The following is a 17,350-nucleotide window of genomic DNA, read 5'->3' on the forward strand; positions in this document are numbered from 1 at the left end:
CAGGTTAGTTCACACTCTCTCTGGGACTTGAAGAGTAGAAAGTCGGCAGGATCAACCTTTAGGACCCTTCCAGTCTGGCTCACTATCCTTCACCCCCTTTGCAATCCCAAGAGCCCATGCTCTGTGAGCTCTGCCCTCCCTTGTGGCCCCGGGTCCCATGCTTCTTGACTCCCCACTTCCAAAACGTATTTTCAGTCCTATTCTCAAGTGTCCACTGCAGTAAACTGTTAAATTGTGATGCTAATGCATCTAAAATAATCATTACTGTAAGTTATGCATCAGATCGTTACACAAGTCAAACTGTGGAAACTTTAGGCACATAGGAAATATTTTTGATCCAGTAAGAATGTCTATCAGCTCTTAAAGCTCTCCACCAATTCCACCTACATTCAAAGCAAATCTTTTCCTGGAAGTTCCTTCCATTTAAAACCAAACTCAGCACTTTAAATTTTACCCATAAACTACAGCCCTCACATGCACGAGTCCTTGGTTTTCGCCAGTTCCCACAGACCTCAGAGAACTTAATGTATTCACAGTGCTGCAGACCTCTGCAAGGCTTGAGGCTTAAAGCCTCTACTTGGAAGGGAATGGGGCATCAGAAAAAACAAGCTGAAAATTAAGAAAGCCAGAGCAAGTTAGTCAAGTAATGATACGCCTATAATCACTAAGAGTCAAATCTAATCCACGACAGAGTCATAAAGTCATCTTCAGGAAATAGAAACCGAATTAATCTGGTTACAAAGATTTGAATGACATATGCAAATATTAAAATAGATATGTTGAAATTTTGGGATTATTGGTGAGCCATTTTTTTATCCAAATTGCCCTTAGTATTGTCATGGTGTTTTTACAATTAAATTGATTCTTCCACCCAAAAAAGGAAAGGGTGGGAGCATTATAAAAAAACAAAACCCGGGAAGAATCCAGGGTGATAACATAGCTACAGAGTTGCTGGGGCAGTGGGGGAAGGGATCAGCATCCACAGAAACGCAGCCTTGGTCCCCTTGGATCAGATAGTCTCCTCCGGTTGCTTTAATTATGGAGGTTTTGCAGATGTGATCTGAAAGGAGCAGACCCTGTCCAAAATCCTAACCCCACGGCCTCGTTTGTTAAGCTCTGGCTAGAAAGAAATTTGCCAGGCTCCTGTTAAAGACATTTTGTGAAAAGCGTTCACATTGTTAAGCACACAACCTGGATTTGCAAGACAGACCTGATTTTAGAGACTCTACCCTGTTGTTGTCATGAGAACACACTTATTTTGTCAGATCCTATGTCCTGGTTTTCAGCACAGGAAAATGTGGTTACCATAGATACCTGTTTTTAAAATGGGGTGGGGATTGGCTGAATAGGAAAATCTCCTGGATGCTACATTAGCACACCAATAATAAAGAGAAAGAGAAGGTAATTATAAAACAACCCTTCCTACGTAAATCTTTGTCTCCATTCCACACCTCCCAGCTCTGTAGGGTCAGTGTTGGGAGGTGTGGTGTGAAGGGATAGACGAGGCTAAACTGGAAAAATCCAAATAGATAGACAGAGCCTAATGGGAGCTCTAGGCTTCAGCTCCCCAGACAAGGATTTTGCCAGCAGGTCCTAAGTAATGCAGCTCTTTCTTCTGTCCTGATTCTCCCTGGGACTGAAACTGTCCCCTCCACAGTGAGAATCTCCTGAGTGCCATCTCAGGTTTAGATCTGATTTTCTGTTTAAGTAATTGATATTAACCCAAGAGGAAGTGGGGTTAAAAATCTCTTTCCCTCTCTCCATCAAATTCTGCGTTTTTTAAAAAGAAGACATTAAATCAAATGAATCTCTAATTGGTGAAATCTATAGAAGGAGGAAGAGAAAGAGGCTTGCCTTCAATCCCTATTTACTCTGAGGCCATCATTTCTCGCTTCCCCCAATTCCAACCCACCAGGAGGACAAAATCCAGGCAAAGTCAGCCCATCACTTGCATAGAAGAGAAAGGTTAGCACAATGCGCTGAGAACGGGTAGAACAGGTTCCCAAATCTAATCGTGCAGAAGCCATCTTTCATTTGGAAAACTGCCCCCTGGTGTCTATTCAGGCTTCAAAATGGCTTTCCTATCTACTAGGAAAGATCTTTATATTGGACAAGTAGAAATCCAGAGGTATAATTTCAAAGTAACTTCAGGAAGAAAATGAGTTGATGTTGAAGTACCAGATTTTTAAATGTTAGATTTGTAGCTTTTTTATATTAAGGTAAATTTTATAAATATTTACACTTTAAGCTTTAGAATAGCATAATTTTGTGAGCTATCTTTAATATCTAATCTCTCTTAAGGTGGAAGATATTAGAAATTAAATATAGAGGTTGTTGGGGCGCCTGGGTGGCTCAGTCGGTTAAGCATCCGACTTCAGCTCAGGTCACGATCTCGCGGTCCGTGAGTTCGAGCCCCGCGTCAGGCTCTGGGCTGATGGCTCCGAGCCTGGAGCCTGCTTCCGATTCTGTGTCTCCCTCTCTCTCTGCCCCTCCCCCATTCATGCTCTGTCTCTCTCTGTCTCAAAAATAAATAAACGTTAAAAAAAAAATTAGAGGTTGTGAAGAAAATGAAGAAAATTCAGGAATAAGAAACAAGAAAATTTAAGAAGGAAATCCTTGCTTGCTGACTCCCTATATACCATATCAAACTACAGAAGTCACTAGCTTAAACTTGGATTATCTAAAATGATTTCATAATATTTAAATCATATTTAAGATGAGATAATGCAGAAGTGTAAAATAATATTTTGCATTTCTGCATCCTTTTTCCGTCTCTATAGCATCCTCAAAGGCCAAGTATCTGCTGTTTGTTCAATAAAAAGATCAAGTCAAGCCTTTATAATTTATGCCCTTGTAAACATTCGGGGTCAGTTGTTGGAAAGTTTGTTATGCTGAAAAGCACTTGCCTTTTCTCCCCACACCTATATTTCAAGAACATACAATAAGACCTAAATATGTCCAAGTTTGTGATGATTCCAATAACTCCAGCCTAGACTGAACGTCCTTCTCTGCTTTAATAAATCATGTTTAATATGGAAAGTACACTAACATTGAAACATGATTAGAAAGCAACAAGTCTAAACTAATTAAGAGAATAGAGATATCTAATATCAACCAATTTTATCTGGTCATTGAAGTAGGGATTTTATGTGCATATTGAAGATGAATGAACTTCTATTTACCTACATTTAGTGGTTAACATAATTGATAGTAAGACAAAACTATAAATCAATACTCTTGAAAAAATATCCTACAGGGTAAACATATGAATTCTTCAGATGGTCTAAATCAATGATGTGGTATCATTTGCCCTTTCCTCCCCTCCCCCACCCTCCCTCCTTAGCTCCAACACAGACTTTTTCCTACCTTTCTCCTTATATGTCTTTCTCCCTCAGCAAATAATAATAGCCAATATTTATTGAGGATTTACTGTGCACCAGGAACTTTCTAAGCCTCTCACCTGTGTTGTTATTTCATTGTCATAACAGCCCTGTGGGTTTGGCACTCTTCCTAGCTCCTTTTTACAGATGAGGAAACTGAGGCCCGAGAGGTTAAGAAACGAGCCCAAGGTGACATATCTGGTGCTCCTAAACTGAGGATAGGGACCATCTCATCTTTTTTTGCCTTCACTTCTCTGGGTCACAGATAGAGTGGGGTCCCGATTGGGTCTGGGAGGGAGAAGACGTGGGTTTTACCGCCTTTATGGAGCTGAGCTTGGCCTCGCCTGTTCTAGGTTTCATGACCTACATCGTGGAGCCGCTTTTCCGGGAATGGGCCCGTTTCACTGGAAACAGCACCCTGTCGGAGAACATGCTAAGCCACCTGTCACACAACAAAGCCCAGTGGAAGAGTCTGTTGCCCACGCAGCACAGAAGCAGCAGTGGTGGCGGGGGCAGCCCCGACCATGCAGGCCAAGGGACCGAGAATGAGGAGCAGACTGTGACCAAAGGCAACGCCCCGTAGTCCCAGCCAGCCTGCCCCTGCTCTGCACACGGAGAAGGAGAACCTCCTTGAGCAGAGGCCTCCTGACAGGGTGAAAGCTCTGAGGGGGTTCCTGCCAATAAGCCCAGCCACCTCGTGGCTGCCGTCCTGGGGCTCTTTGGAATGCTACCCTCCTCTATTTTCCTGCCTCCTCTCCTCTTTTCGAGTGTACAGAAGCCATCCGTCATCTCAGCACTAGCTGCCGAAATAAAGCAACTCCATTTAGGAACGTGGGAGCTGATGAGGGGCAGGCCTGCCCCTCCAGGAGAAGACTGGGGAGTCAGAAAGAGGTGCTTCTGCCATGTTCCCCTCGGGCCCTGGGTCCCACTGTGACAGGTGACCGTCGCTAAGGCCAGAGCATTTTAGTGTTAGCCATCTGACTGCTGATCTGCATGACAAAAACACCAGCATCTTTGGAGCTCCAAGGAGATGGGTCTTGAGTGCGAGCGCACAAACCAGAGCGTGAGAGAAAGTACCTTCTATTTTAATAATAATTCTTATGATAAAAATAATAATAAATCTTTTTAACTTTTCTATTTGATGCACTAGACAATGGATCTAAAACTTTGGACTAAAAGATTACTCAGTGTACCCAAACTTGAACAGGGGGTTCATAGTTTTTTGTTACTGACTTTATGCCACTTTGGGTCAGAGATTCGGCATCTCCTCAATGTAAGAAACCACGTTTCCCATCCCTTCCGAGGGGAAGGTGCTTACAGTTCATTCCTTTGCACCATTAGCCAATCTGTCTTTTATCAATAACTCAGATTCAGTGACACGTTTATATGCACACATGTACATTTTCTGTAAATACCAAGCGCTACTGATTCCCATGCCAAAATACATGAGTATTATGGGATTGCTACCTGTATAAACAATGGCACTGTGAACAGAATACTGTTAGTTTTAATACAAGAGAATGCGTGTGTAAATAGGATATAGAGTTTATTAATATACGATTGTTTGCAGATAAAGGCCTTAACTTTAAACGTCTTTCATCTTCTGAAAGCTGCCCAACGTAAATCCTCACAGAACTGCCTTCCCGTGTCCATCTTTCTGCTTTCCGGCTAAGGTCACAAACCAAAACTGAATAAAGTCTTTGAGGAAATATTTTGGAAACTTCACATGCATTCCGCTTGAGACCATAGTGTTTAATCTATGGCACCAGGCACCGTTTCCTCAGATTAATGAGACGTTTCAACAAGCCTGAAGTCACTTTTCAACACAGCGATGTTGCACACTCTGTTCTAACAAGCCAGCTGATTAGCTTGCGTTTGTGTGACTCTTGTCTTGGACCGTGGCGGTGTGTCAACCTTGCAGGAGACATGGCAGGTCTCGCAAACCTTCTATGACCCTGTCACCTAATCATCAGGGAACTTCCTGCTCTCCCACCACACTCTTCTCTGTCATGGCTACAGTACCAAAGCACCTTTGGTTTATGGTTGGCGTGCATTTCTTTGGTGTTAATAGTAACTGGATTTTTCTTTTTCCTTAATTTCATGTGAGCAACTACCTGTTTAGCTGAAGTTAACATTATCTGAGTAAAGAAAACGATTTCGGTTTTCTGACCGAATTTCTCTTTCCGCCAGGTCATTGTGGTTAATTGCAGTTCTAGCGAACGGAGTCACCTTGGCATTTTGTTGGCATTTTTTCTCCAGACACTTGGTCAGAAAACCAGTTTGCTACAGCATCCTCCTCTAGTGGCTAAACTCTGTGCATTCAACCTTTTCCTTAGAAGTTCGAGCATAACTAACGTTAGATGAAAATTGGCATGTCCGTTTCTTCTTACCTTAAATCATGTTGAAGTGGGTCAACGGTATTATGATCATTTCTGCCACTATCAAGCTGTTTGGCAAACTACGAAATGACAGCTCTCATTTCCTACGTGCAACTGTTGTGGGGGGTTTTTTTCCTCCTAACATACCCATGAAATGTTAGAAACTTGACTGGTTTGTAATACGTTTCTGTAGAGAGACTGAAGTGTGCAGAGTTAAGGTTTAAGGGAAATTTTGGAGAGTTGGTTATATTTTCATTAAAGTAGGAGAGATTGTCAGATGGTACTAAAGAAAGTGTGAAAACCTCATGAAATGGGTGGGTGATAAGTTGAAATTGTTGACATGGGTAAGAGAGAAGTTGTGAAATCTTAACACCAACTTTTTTTTTCTTTCCATAATAACTATGAACTGACACATGATTCTTTGTTGCTTTAATCCTCTGAAGCTCTCAGCTTGGTGAGGCCCCAAAAGAGAAAATGTTGAATGTATTCCTGCTTCCAAATCTCTCTTACTTTGGTTTGATGGTGCAGAGAGGGCTTCTGAGTGGTCTGTGTTGAACGTTCAGGAGATCAAGTGAAGGAAAGCAATTGTCGAGGATGATACAGTAAAGAAGGAAGACACTATTTAGCTACTGGGGCCTCTATCTTGGGTTTAGGAAATGGACTTTGTGTAAATTATATTTATATTGTAACTTAAATAAATAAGATTGGAGGCATTTTCAGGAGTTCCAGGTTTATAGGACAAAAGTGTCTATGTCACTATTAGGTCTTGAAGAAGAGCTCACAGAGAAAACTACCAAATACCCAACAGTTACGTCTATGAAGCAGCTACTCGTACAATAAAAATTTGAAGTGAAACGAGACATTATGCATAAACTAGATGCATTTTTGTCCTTCTCTCAGCCATCTGGAGTTTTCTTGAGTTCCTCATGTGTTGGCAAAAAAAAAAAAAAAAAAAAAAAAAGAATGTGAAAACTTTTTTCTTGCCTACTAGTGGCTCTCTTTCAATAGGAGGAGTTCAATTACTAGTTAAGACACAGCTGTTGGATCGTCCATGGATTTTAAATTTATATTCTTCTTCTGGTCCACGGACCATCAATAGTTGACTTACCGAGTTTAATTCTGTCATTACATGAGAAGAAAGGAATCAAAGGGCTATTTTTAGTAAGTAAAGTAAAGATCAAATTAAGAAAGAGAGAATATATATCACTGCCAGGCCTGATCGTCAAAGCCTGCTTCTCCTTTAACAGCATTCATGAATAGGCCGAATCCTGTTCATGAAGCCCTGACCTACCCATAACTCCCTCTAGGCTGAGTAAAAATCCTGCTCTGTTTCTACTTGCTTAAGGCTTCCCACAAAGGCATTTGGACTGTGTCCTGCAACACTGTCTTCAGATAGTGCTTCCTACAAAACACAGATTTGTTTTGTAATCTTCTCATGTTAAATCAGATCTGCTCACTGATGTGAATTTGATTATGAGCTTGTGTCTCACTGTATTTCTAATGCTTTGTTCTTTTAAGCAAACCCTAAAACTTGTGTTGTTTTGTGTACACATGTGAGATTTGGGGGAAAAAAACAAAAAAAAAAACCTTGTGAGTTTTGCCCAAAATGTGACCTAAGTATCCATTGGCATGTCTCAATGAATAATTAAAAATAAAGATAATTTCTTAAAAACATCAAGGTATGAAAATATGCTGATTCTCACCAGGGAGCATATTACTAGCCAACCAATCAGATTCAACAGAAAAGGTCCACTGCTCAAGATGGGAAATTTTTGAGGGGAAAAAGACACACAGGTACACATACGGTCTCCATGTGACTCACTCTATTTGGGGCTGCAGAAGTAGCCATGTCCATGAAAGTATCACTTGGCAGTTAATCCCAAGTTTGGGAAAGAGGGCTCTCTATCACCGGTCAGTTCTACACTTCCCCTGACTCCTGATATTTTTCTGTTTCACATTTGTCAAACTCATATATGAGTGAGAATGAGGTAAAGACATAGCAGACTTAATTCAATAATTGCTTGTGAAAAATATGGTCTCGCATTTCAGGACCGGGAGCCATCAAGAACAATAGAACAGTTCATGCAGGACAACTGAGTACCCTAAACCCATCTGGACATAGAGGAGAAAAGAAAAAAAAAAACAACAACAAAAAACACCACCCTTATTTCCCAGAAACAACCTTGTATCTACATACTGTTCTCAAGTCCCTTTTATTTAAGATTGGATTCAGAATCTCATTAATTCCTTAATGCTTCCCTATGTCCGAATATAAAGACACTTTTTCACTTGTGGATAGTCTATATCATAAAATCAAAAATCAAAATTGAGACCTCAGTGGTTTTCCAAGTAAAAGTCAGGCGTGATTTTCAAATGTACCCGGGAACCTCGCCGAAACATTGTGAAATAAGTCAAGCCCGTGTGAGCGACTGAATTTTGATTTGGCAGATATGGATTGAGTACCTACTGTGTGCCAAAAGTTGCACTAGATACTTGGGATAAAAAAAGGCTCCATTTCTGCAAAAGCACTTAGACTGTGACAAAGACTGGATTGCCAGTGAATGCTTCTTAGAGAATCTGCGAGAACATCTGTGGGGATTCAACCACAGCCAAAGCGCTCTCCTGACGCGCAGCATAACAGAACACAGATAATCTTTGGACACTGTAGGGGCCAAGGGCAGCCTGCCCCAAAATGTTCCACTTCAACATATTGATCATTTTATTTTATTTTTTTTTTTAGTTCAACTTTATTTATTTATTTATTTATTTATTTATTTATTTATTTTAATTTACGTCCAAATTAGTTAGCATATAGTGAAACAATGATTTCAGTAGATTCCTTAATGCCCCTTACCCATTTAGCCCATCCCCCCTCCCACACCCCTCCAGCAACCCTCTGTTTGTTCTCCATATTTAAGAGTCTCTTATGTTTTGTCCCCCTCCCTGTTTTTATATTATTTTTGCTTCCCTTCCCTGTGTTCATCTGTTCTGTGTCTTAAAGTCCTCATATGAGTGAAGTCATATGATATTTGTCCCTCCCTAATTTAGCTTAGCATAATGCCCTCCAGTTCCATCCACGTAGTTGCAAATGGCAAGATTTCATTCTTTTTGATCGCCGAGTAATACTCCACTGTATATAAGTGTATTGATCATTTTAAATAAAAGTCACTCAAGTGACAGCCTGTGTAAGAAGGACACTCAGATCCTCCTCTGTCCCCGTGAAAAGCAGGAAATAAATCTCCCATTTGAGAGGTGCCCTCCCCATACCAAGAGATAGACACATCCTTGTCACCAGAGATGGGAAATTTAGAGCCAAGAAGGCTGTATAAACAACCTTTTTTACTCTTTACTAATTTGCCACCTCAGCCCAAATTCTGTTTAGCATCCCTTACTAACTGAAGCTTCCAAAGTTAAGTTTTCTTCATGCCGCCAACTCCTTGCAGATTTATTGTCTCTTTGTCTAGAGAGTATAAAACTGCCTGCCTTGGTCATTTCTTGAGGTCTCCATTTCATTATTGGGCCTCCATGCGCATGTAATAAAACTTTAGGCTTTTCTCCTGTTAGTCTGTCTCGTGTAAATTTAATTCTTAGTTCAGCCAGAAGAACCTTGGACCGAGGAAAATTTCTTCCTTTCCTTCAAGACGAAAGGGGGTCCCAACCTTGATTCTGTCACTTATTCATTCTGTGACTTCAGGGAGGTTACTGAACCCCTAAAAAATTATTTCCAGACAGTAATACCTTTTATAGTATTGTGGTGGCGATTAGAAGAGGCCGTACCAAAAACACCAAGCACCGCCTCTGGTACATGGTAGGCTGTCAAGGCATGCAAGTTCTCTCCTCATCAACGACGAGAAGCTTGGAAAATAGCCATTCACACATGGGTAAGAATGTGAAGAATGTATGGGGGGAAAATACAGTAGAGAAATGCTGGTGATTCCATGTTAGGAACTCAAACTCATGTTTACTTTTTTTATTTTTAAACAGATTGGCTTATTTATTTGCAAGGTTGGGTAAAAAGATCCGTTGCTCAAATGAAAACGCTGGGTCAGCTGCAGACTACCTTTGCTTAGCCTTCTACACTCTAGAGGGGAAGATACTGGATCTTTTGTTTGCTGTTCTGTCAGACGTTTCTGTGGAGGAAACAGCTCCCAAAACCAAAGTGAGAATCATTTATCTCCCTTGTATCTATGCCACCAAAGTGCTAATTCCGGCTGGTGATGGCTCTGGTCCTCTGTGTCAGGCCCTGGAAGGTTTGCTGGCTCCACAGGCTCCCTCGAGGGCACACGAGTGGACGCCTCTCGGATGCACACACCTCACATTTCCAGACACATTCTCAGCCATTGCTCGTGGTCTGTCCCGAACAGGACGGAAAACAGAGGCACTTCGCAAGTAACACCCTAGCAGAGAAGGGGAAAGACTCAGTCCTGCCTCCACGAGCATATAATGGACATTTGAGTAATGACTAAACAAGAAGCTTTTAGCTACAAAACAGTCTGCGATGGATTTTTTTTTTCAATTAAGCCAGAGATATTGTTAGGAAAAGTCTAAGTTTTAGCTGATATGATTTGAACATCCATTATTGCCTTCTCTTCGTCATCCAAGCAACAGTGTGTTTTTGATTCAATTGCCTGAAATGTTTTAAATTCTAGTTAATTAAATGCAAGATTTAATCTTCAAGAGTTCTCCCTCCCCCTTTTTTAAAAAGCAATGTAGCAGAGTTTTAAAAGTGTGGGCTTTGGGGTCAGACAGACCAGAATTCAAATCCCTCATGATCACTTGCTGGTTAACACCAGGCAGACAATTTAGTCCCTCTGAGTCTCCATTTCCTCACATGTGAAATGAGAGTGGCACCTACCTTCTTGTTGGTTGTGATGTCAAAATTAGAAAACATACATAAAATATATAACGTGGTTTCTAATAGAGGGTCTTCAACAAATGTAAGCTACATCATTTAAAACAGGGGTGCCTGGGTGGTTCAGTCAGTTGAGCGTCCAGCTTCAGCTCAGGTCATGATCTCACCATTGGTGAGTTCGAGCCCCACGTCGGTCTTTGTGCTGACAGCTCAGAGCCTGGAGCCTGCTTCAGATTCTGTGCCCCCCCTCTCTCTCTGCCCCACCCCGGCTTGTGCTCTGTCTCTCTCTGTCTTTCAAAACTGAATACACATAAAAAAAAATTTTTTTAAACAAACCTACAAAGTGAGAGTTGGGATATATCTTTCACTTTCTCTAGGTTGTACACTTTTTGTACAAAAGAAAACACAAGAAGCATTAATAGACTTTGGGCACAATTATATCTATAGGTGACCAGCTTGACCATAAAATAACCCTTATAAAATGCGGACAAAATATTATAAAAATATTTCTAAAAGAAGACAGTGTTCTTGGGGCACTAAGGATACACTGATAAGACCAGGGACTATAAGGAACTGTCTTTTCTGATTATAAAGTAAATACTCTTCAGCCCAGGCAGAGAGGACTTTTAATCTAAGCTCTTCATAGAATTGATGATACCACAATCCTGGCTAGAGAAAAGGTTTAGTTAGTAGACAAAACGTGATATCTTGTCAAGTTTTCACGAATTCCACTCATACCCTATAAATCCTATCTATAGAAGTTTCCAGCGGTTTGTCCCCGTGCAACTTCCTCAGATCCTTCTGTCTATGGACAGCAGAGGCAGACAAGTCAGTTAGGGTCTCTGTAAATAGGTGACCCTAAAATGGATCCTGCTCCTTTAAACTAACATTTTCAAAATTGCTTAAAAATGTGTGTGCCAAAAGTCGTGTAGGCATTACCTGGAAGAAAAAAAAAAAAGTCTTCACAGCCAAGGAAGTTTCAGGAACAATGGCTTAAGCACACAGGTTTCCTTTCTGCATAGTTCTCAGAGCCTCCGATATGCTAATGGACATCTCAACAAGATGATGTGGATGGCGTTGTTGGTTTGGATCTAATATCGGTTTCATATCATGAAGTCTTCCTTGACCACACCAAGCCAGGATGATTCCCCTATTCGTCATTTTACTGCCCTAGTATTGTTAGTGACTATTACTTGTTATTAGTGGGGTGTGTGTGTGTGTGTGTGCGCGTGTGTGTATGTTCTGCCCAGGTTGAGATGTAGTATAACATTGTGGTTAGTTTGCCTGAGTTTGCGGATGATTTTACCACTTACTAGACGTCTGACCTTGGGACAAGTTTCCCAACTTGTTGTGCCTTACCTTCTGCAATGATAAAATGATAATTAAAAATGTGACCCATTTCATAGAGTTTTTGAAGATTAAAAAAGGGTTCATGCACGCAAAGCACTCTGGGCAGTGCCTGGCTCATGGAAAGCACTCAGTAAGTGTTGGCAGAAACCAACATCTCCCTTGCCCCTGCGTCACCCTCTCAAATCAGATTTGTAAGTTCCTTGATAACAGGATAACCATCTTTTTAAGTACATTCTCCTATAATACAGCACAGAAGGTCCTGAATAAATACTTCGTAAATGAAGGAATATATTTCGATTGATAAAGTGAAAATCCTATCAGAATAATAAGCTAACATTTAAACCCAAACAAATGAGTTCCAATTGCAACAATAAATGTCCAAATAATTTGAATGTAAATGTTGTTTTTCAGGTACACACATTGCTACCTGACAATTTTCTTCTTTCTAAGAACATGGTTTTGGGAAAAAAATAGGTTTTCTTCTCCTAGTTTATGAGTCTACTCTTCTGAGTGGTGGGGACAAAGATCAAGTCCCCGAAGGACTTGAGGTCCAAAGACATCCAGATCTTTCCCACCCAGCTGGAAAGGCAGCCTACAAAAGGACCACTAAATGGCTTCCTTTGCAAGGAAAACAAAAGTCCCCTACTGTATTATTCAATCCAAGAGAGACGAATCCCTATCCTCATCTTTGAAAAGGAACATGAATCTCCTATTTTATCCTTGTTACAAACACTTGAGATCACACATGACCGACCCCTGCACTTCTTCCCAGGAAGCAATTTACATGTGCATTTTTAAAGTTGTCAGCAAAGTAAGCTAATGAACTGAAGTGAAGGGTCAGGGCTTTTAATTATTTACTTTTTCCTACTTCTCCCTGCTACATTTTTGTTTGGACCTAACAGGAGATTCAGACTTCACACATCAATGGATTTTCATCCACAGAAAAAGCTTATAAATGAAAACAAAATACTGATCGTGTCACATACTAGCATAAGTGAGAAGTATATTCTGTAATTACAGACAGATTTTCAAGGGTTGACCTAAAATGGGGAACAACAAAAAGTTCTGATGGATCTTTCAATAGTTAGGTTGTGTACCATGCTATGAAATATTTCCTCGATGCTTCCACTGACTTTAACTTTTAAATATGTATTCATCATCCCATGAAAAGCTTTTCGAAAGATGTCCTTTTGTGATGAAGCTTTCTTTACCTTAAACTCGAATGCGAAGGTTGAGATATTTCTTCACTCTGTCGACCTTTTGTAACTGCAAATTTCCAGTTCTTAAGCATGATTCAGTGAATGTCCGGTCCCACCAACAACCTGCGTAAGCGACAGGCACATCTCCACCACAATAATCATTCAGGTTATCATTGCACAGGCGGTGGACAATGGGGCACATGGGGCACCAGTACCAGCCTTCACGCAGCATGAGATGAGAAGAGCCTTCAGTGGGGCGAGGTGATCCACAGAGCAAGGGCTGTGTGCCAGAACCTCATTCCGCTACCAAGTTGAAGCGTACGAGCACCAAGGAAAATTGCCTTGGGAGTGTGGACAAAGGTGGAGAACCCGACTTGAACATCTAACGTGTCTACTGCCTCTTAATAAAGTTACGTTTGGGCTAGCAAACAAACCTAGAGCAAGCAATTACTGAACATGATGGTTTCCTCTCTGTTATATTCAGAGCTAAGTGTCTAAGGAACACTTACATTTCTTTTTATACATTGTTGGTAAAGACTCTGAGCAGATGTCAAGTAAGTCATTACACTTTGTCCATAGGGGTCGCAGCACTTGTAAGAAGTGATCTCTGAGACTTAATCTCATTTCTAAAACAGTAATCATACAGCCTATTTTGCAAATGGGTAGTGAGGATTTAAGCTCGTGTATGTGGAGTGCTTTACACGGTGTCTTGCATACTATTGACACTTAGTGAATAGTAGGCATTATCCACCAAAAGCAGTGGTGGTGCTGTGTTCCATGTGCTGCAAGAGATTATTTGATTCCTCTTCTAACTCAGATGAAACTGTCAATGGATATAGGAAGCAAGGAGGAGACCTGACTAGGGGAGTAAGCTTATACTGATTTTTCTCCAACATGTGAAGAAAATAAGCATTTAAGAAAGAATACTCAAGATGAGACAAAATTACCACTCTCCTTGTGTATGAGTCTCCCAGTGGTGCTGTAACAAATTACCGTCAACAGGGTGACTTAAAACTTTATTCTCTCACAATTCTGGTAGGTAGAAATCTGACACTAAGGTGTCACCGGTGCCACGTTCTGAGGTCTCCAGGGAAGAGTCCTTCATCACCTCTTCCAGCCTCTGCTGGTTGCCAGACATCTTCCATGCCCCTCGTCTTCTAGCAACTTAACTCCAGTCTCTACCTACAGCTTCACAGGGTGGTCTTCCCTATGTGTCTGTGTGTCTGTCTTCTCATCTTATAGAACCAGTCATGGGATTAGGGTCCACTCTTATCCAGTGTAATTTCATCTTAACTAATTGCATCTACAAAGAACTTATTTCCAAATGAGGTCCCATTTGGAGCTTCTGGCTGGACATGAGGGTTGGGGTGGGAGGGGGATTATTCAGGCCAGTACACCTTGATATTCCTCGCTCATCTACTCCCTCCTTCACCTCCCCTCCCCCCTCAACACGCACACCCCATATACACAACATGCACATCTTCCAGATTTCTCCTGAATGATGCTATGGGGGTAGCTTCCTTCAGTTTTGAGGTAGGGTTGTTTTTACATATTTGGAGATAAAGTCTGGGGAAGTCTCACAGAAAGGAGGATCGAAAGAACATCTTCATTTCTTTCTTCTATTTTCTTTCCTTACTCATTCAGATCTGCCGCAGGGAAAAAGTTTCCGAAACCCCACTGGCATCAGCCATCTGGAAATGACGATATGAGTCTTGTTCCATATTTCAACTTCTCTCTCATCATCAGTGTTTCGGATGTTTCAATCCATTCATTCATTTATTTGACAAACATACAAGATGCACCGAGTTTGTGTTAGGCACTGGAGAGTCACTGTGCTTATAGTTAAGGTAAACAACTAAAGAGAATTCATAACCAATGAATCATAACAGGTGAAATAAAAGGAGAAGTAGGAGTACTATGGAAGGTCATTGAAGGGAAGCCTAACACACTGTGGGTCAGGAAGAGAAATTAGGGAAGTTCCCATGGAGGAAGGGATGCCTCAATGGATATTTAAATGTTGAGTGAGGAGAGGGGAGAGAGAAATGTTCCAGACAGAAGGGACAGTCATTGAAATGTTTCTGGGGGTGAGAAATATCAAGGCGCGTTCGGAAACTGAAAAATTTGGGGGAAAGGAGGTGATTCAAAGGAAATATTTAGATACTTGTGTAGATGATAAGGAGTTAAAAACACACAAAAATGGCAAGCGTGCCAACTCCCAAGGAGATTCGGAGAGCAGGAGGACTTGGAGGCGAGGGTGGACACACAACCGTCGTCGTAGGAGCAGGAGGGGAGGAGCACTTGAGGTGCACAGTTGTTTGTGGAGGGAGTGTGGGAACAGGCTCCCTCAGGGGCAGTTTTGACCAGGAGATCTTGGCATACAGCCAACTCCACCTCTTCCTCTGGGGCTCCAAGCCCAGCAATCCTACCGCTATCAACTCTGTGTGCAGTCTGGAGGCAGTAATAGGGTCTGTAACTAACACTTTTCAAGCCTCCTTTGTACTGTGTCCCCAGAGGCAGCTTGCTGTTGACAAGGAGGGCCATCAGGCCTGTAAGTTTTCCTGATGAAATGGAGATGCAAGACAAGTTTGGAAAAATAGAAATCTACGCCCAACCAATCAAATGGGCCACACTTTTTTTTAATGTTTATTTTTTGAGAGAGAGAGAGAGAGAGAGAGAGAGTGAAAGAGAGACAAAATGTGAGTAGGAGAAGTGGGGGGGGGGGGGGGGAGAAAGAATCCCAAGCAGGCTCCACAAGGTCAGCCCAGAGCTTGACAGGAGGCTCAAACTCACGAACTATGAGATCATGATCTGACCTGAAATCAAGAGTGGGATGCTCAACTGACTGAGCCACCCAGGGACCCCAATCAAATGGGCCACTCTTCAATAATGGAGAACACCATGGAGCAGCAAAGAGCAAAAGCATAAGCTGAAAGGTAAATTATTTTTTTAATAAATACTGTCAGTCACACACTGGAAATGCAGATAATCTTTCTGTAGAGTATAAATCAAGAATATCCATATTTTAATCTAAGTACAGAATCCGTGTCCAGTGCCTGGCCACACTCAGTTCAGGGAGAAAAGAGTGCCCAGAAAACAGCTAGAAAAAGGGGCTCCACTCAAGCCCTTCTCCATTGGACCAGCGTTGGCTTGTTCAGTAGCACACATACTAAAATTGGAATGATACAGAGAAGATTAGCGTGGCCCCTGCACAAGGAGGACATGCAAATTCGTGAAATGTTCCATATTAAAAAAAAATAGCGACCATGAAGAAAAAGGATATCATTTGATAGCAGCCCTGCTGCACAATGATTTCCTATTAACGTTTAAGAAAGAGACCATTCTTAGAAGTTGAGAATTTGCTAGAAAGTAAAATATCTTTTGTCCCTAAAAGTGACTTTGCTGTCCAGAAGCCTCCAAGCCTTCCTGGAATTTTTATTTAGAATTCCAAAGAGTTCCATAAAGACTTTCAAATGCAACCACATCTTCTACTAACTTTATATGTGGGGGGCTTCTTCCTCCCAGAATCATAGGGTATATAATCCAATATTCTCTAGAAATAAAAGTTAATTGTGGTAATTCTACTAGGAAGGGCAAGCACCACTTTCAACCAGAGTTTGATTTCCAAATCAAGACTCAAGTCAGTAGTCATTGTGCTAAAACATATAATGTGTTGAAGCTATCCTAGCATATTGGGTTAGTCCAAGAAAGATTTGGAAGAAAAATAGAGAATGGCTTGATTTGGATGGTTGCAAAACTTCTCTAAGACTTTTCACCAAAAGGATCCAGCATTTGGGATGTGACTATTCTCCCCTGCAACACACACACTCTAATACAATCAACCAGCACTTATCCACCAAGCCAGTGATTTCCAGCGGCAGCATAGAGGGATGGTTCCAGATTGCCTCAAGTTAAACTCTGGCTAAGTCACTTATAGCTGGTTGTCCCTTGGCTGGTTTCACAGTATCTTTGTTTCTATGCTGCATCAACGCAGCAATAATATTACCTCTCATAGGGCTGTTATGAGTTGCAAATGAGTTAGAAAATTGTGGGTCACATACTAATGGCTTGATAAGTTTTTAAAATTTTTAGGTGGTCATATGAACGGGCAACATAGTAACATGCTCTCCTGACCTTCTTGCCTTGCTCAGAACTCAAGGAAGGAGGGTCACTGTCTGTAATATTTTCCATATG

At 41.3% G+C, this 17,350-nt stretch overlaps 1 protein-coding gene and 1 non-coding gene across 4 annotated transcripts in view; both read left to right on the forward strand.

Moving 5' to 3' along the window:
* The window catches only part of PDE7B (phosphodiesterase 7B), a 326,358-nt gene extending 318,926 nt beyond the window's left edge, over positions 1–7,432 (forward strand). For all 3 annotated transcript variants that reach the window (XM_043593075.1, XM_043593076.1, XM_043593074.1), the window contains one exon: positions 3,734–7,432. In XM_043593075.1, the coding sequence (XP_043449010.1) occupies positions 3,734–3,963 (230 nt within the window). In that variant the 3' untranslated portion in view covers positions 3,964–7,432. The remainder of the gene's footprint in view (positions 1–3,733) is intronic.
* An 8,866-nt stretch (positions 7,433–16,298) lies between these two features.
* On the forward strand, positions 16,299–16,408 carry LOC122490637. Its single transcript, XR_006299182.1, has one exon. It is a non-coding gene; the product is annotated as a U6 spliceosomal RNA (small nuclear RNA).
* The last annotated feature ends 942 nt before the right edge of the window (positions 16,409–17,350 follow it).

This window comes from Prionailurus bengalensis, chromosome B2 (genome assembly GCF_016509475.1).
Source record: "Prionailurus bengalensis isolate Pbe53 chromosome B2, Fcat_Pben_1.1_paternal_pri, whole genome shotgun sequence".
NCBI classification, from domain to species: Eukaryota; Metazoa; Chordata; class Mammalia; order Carnivora; family Felidae; genus Prionailurus; species Prionailurus bengalensis.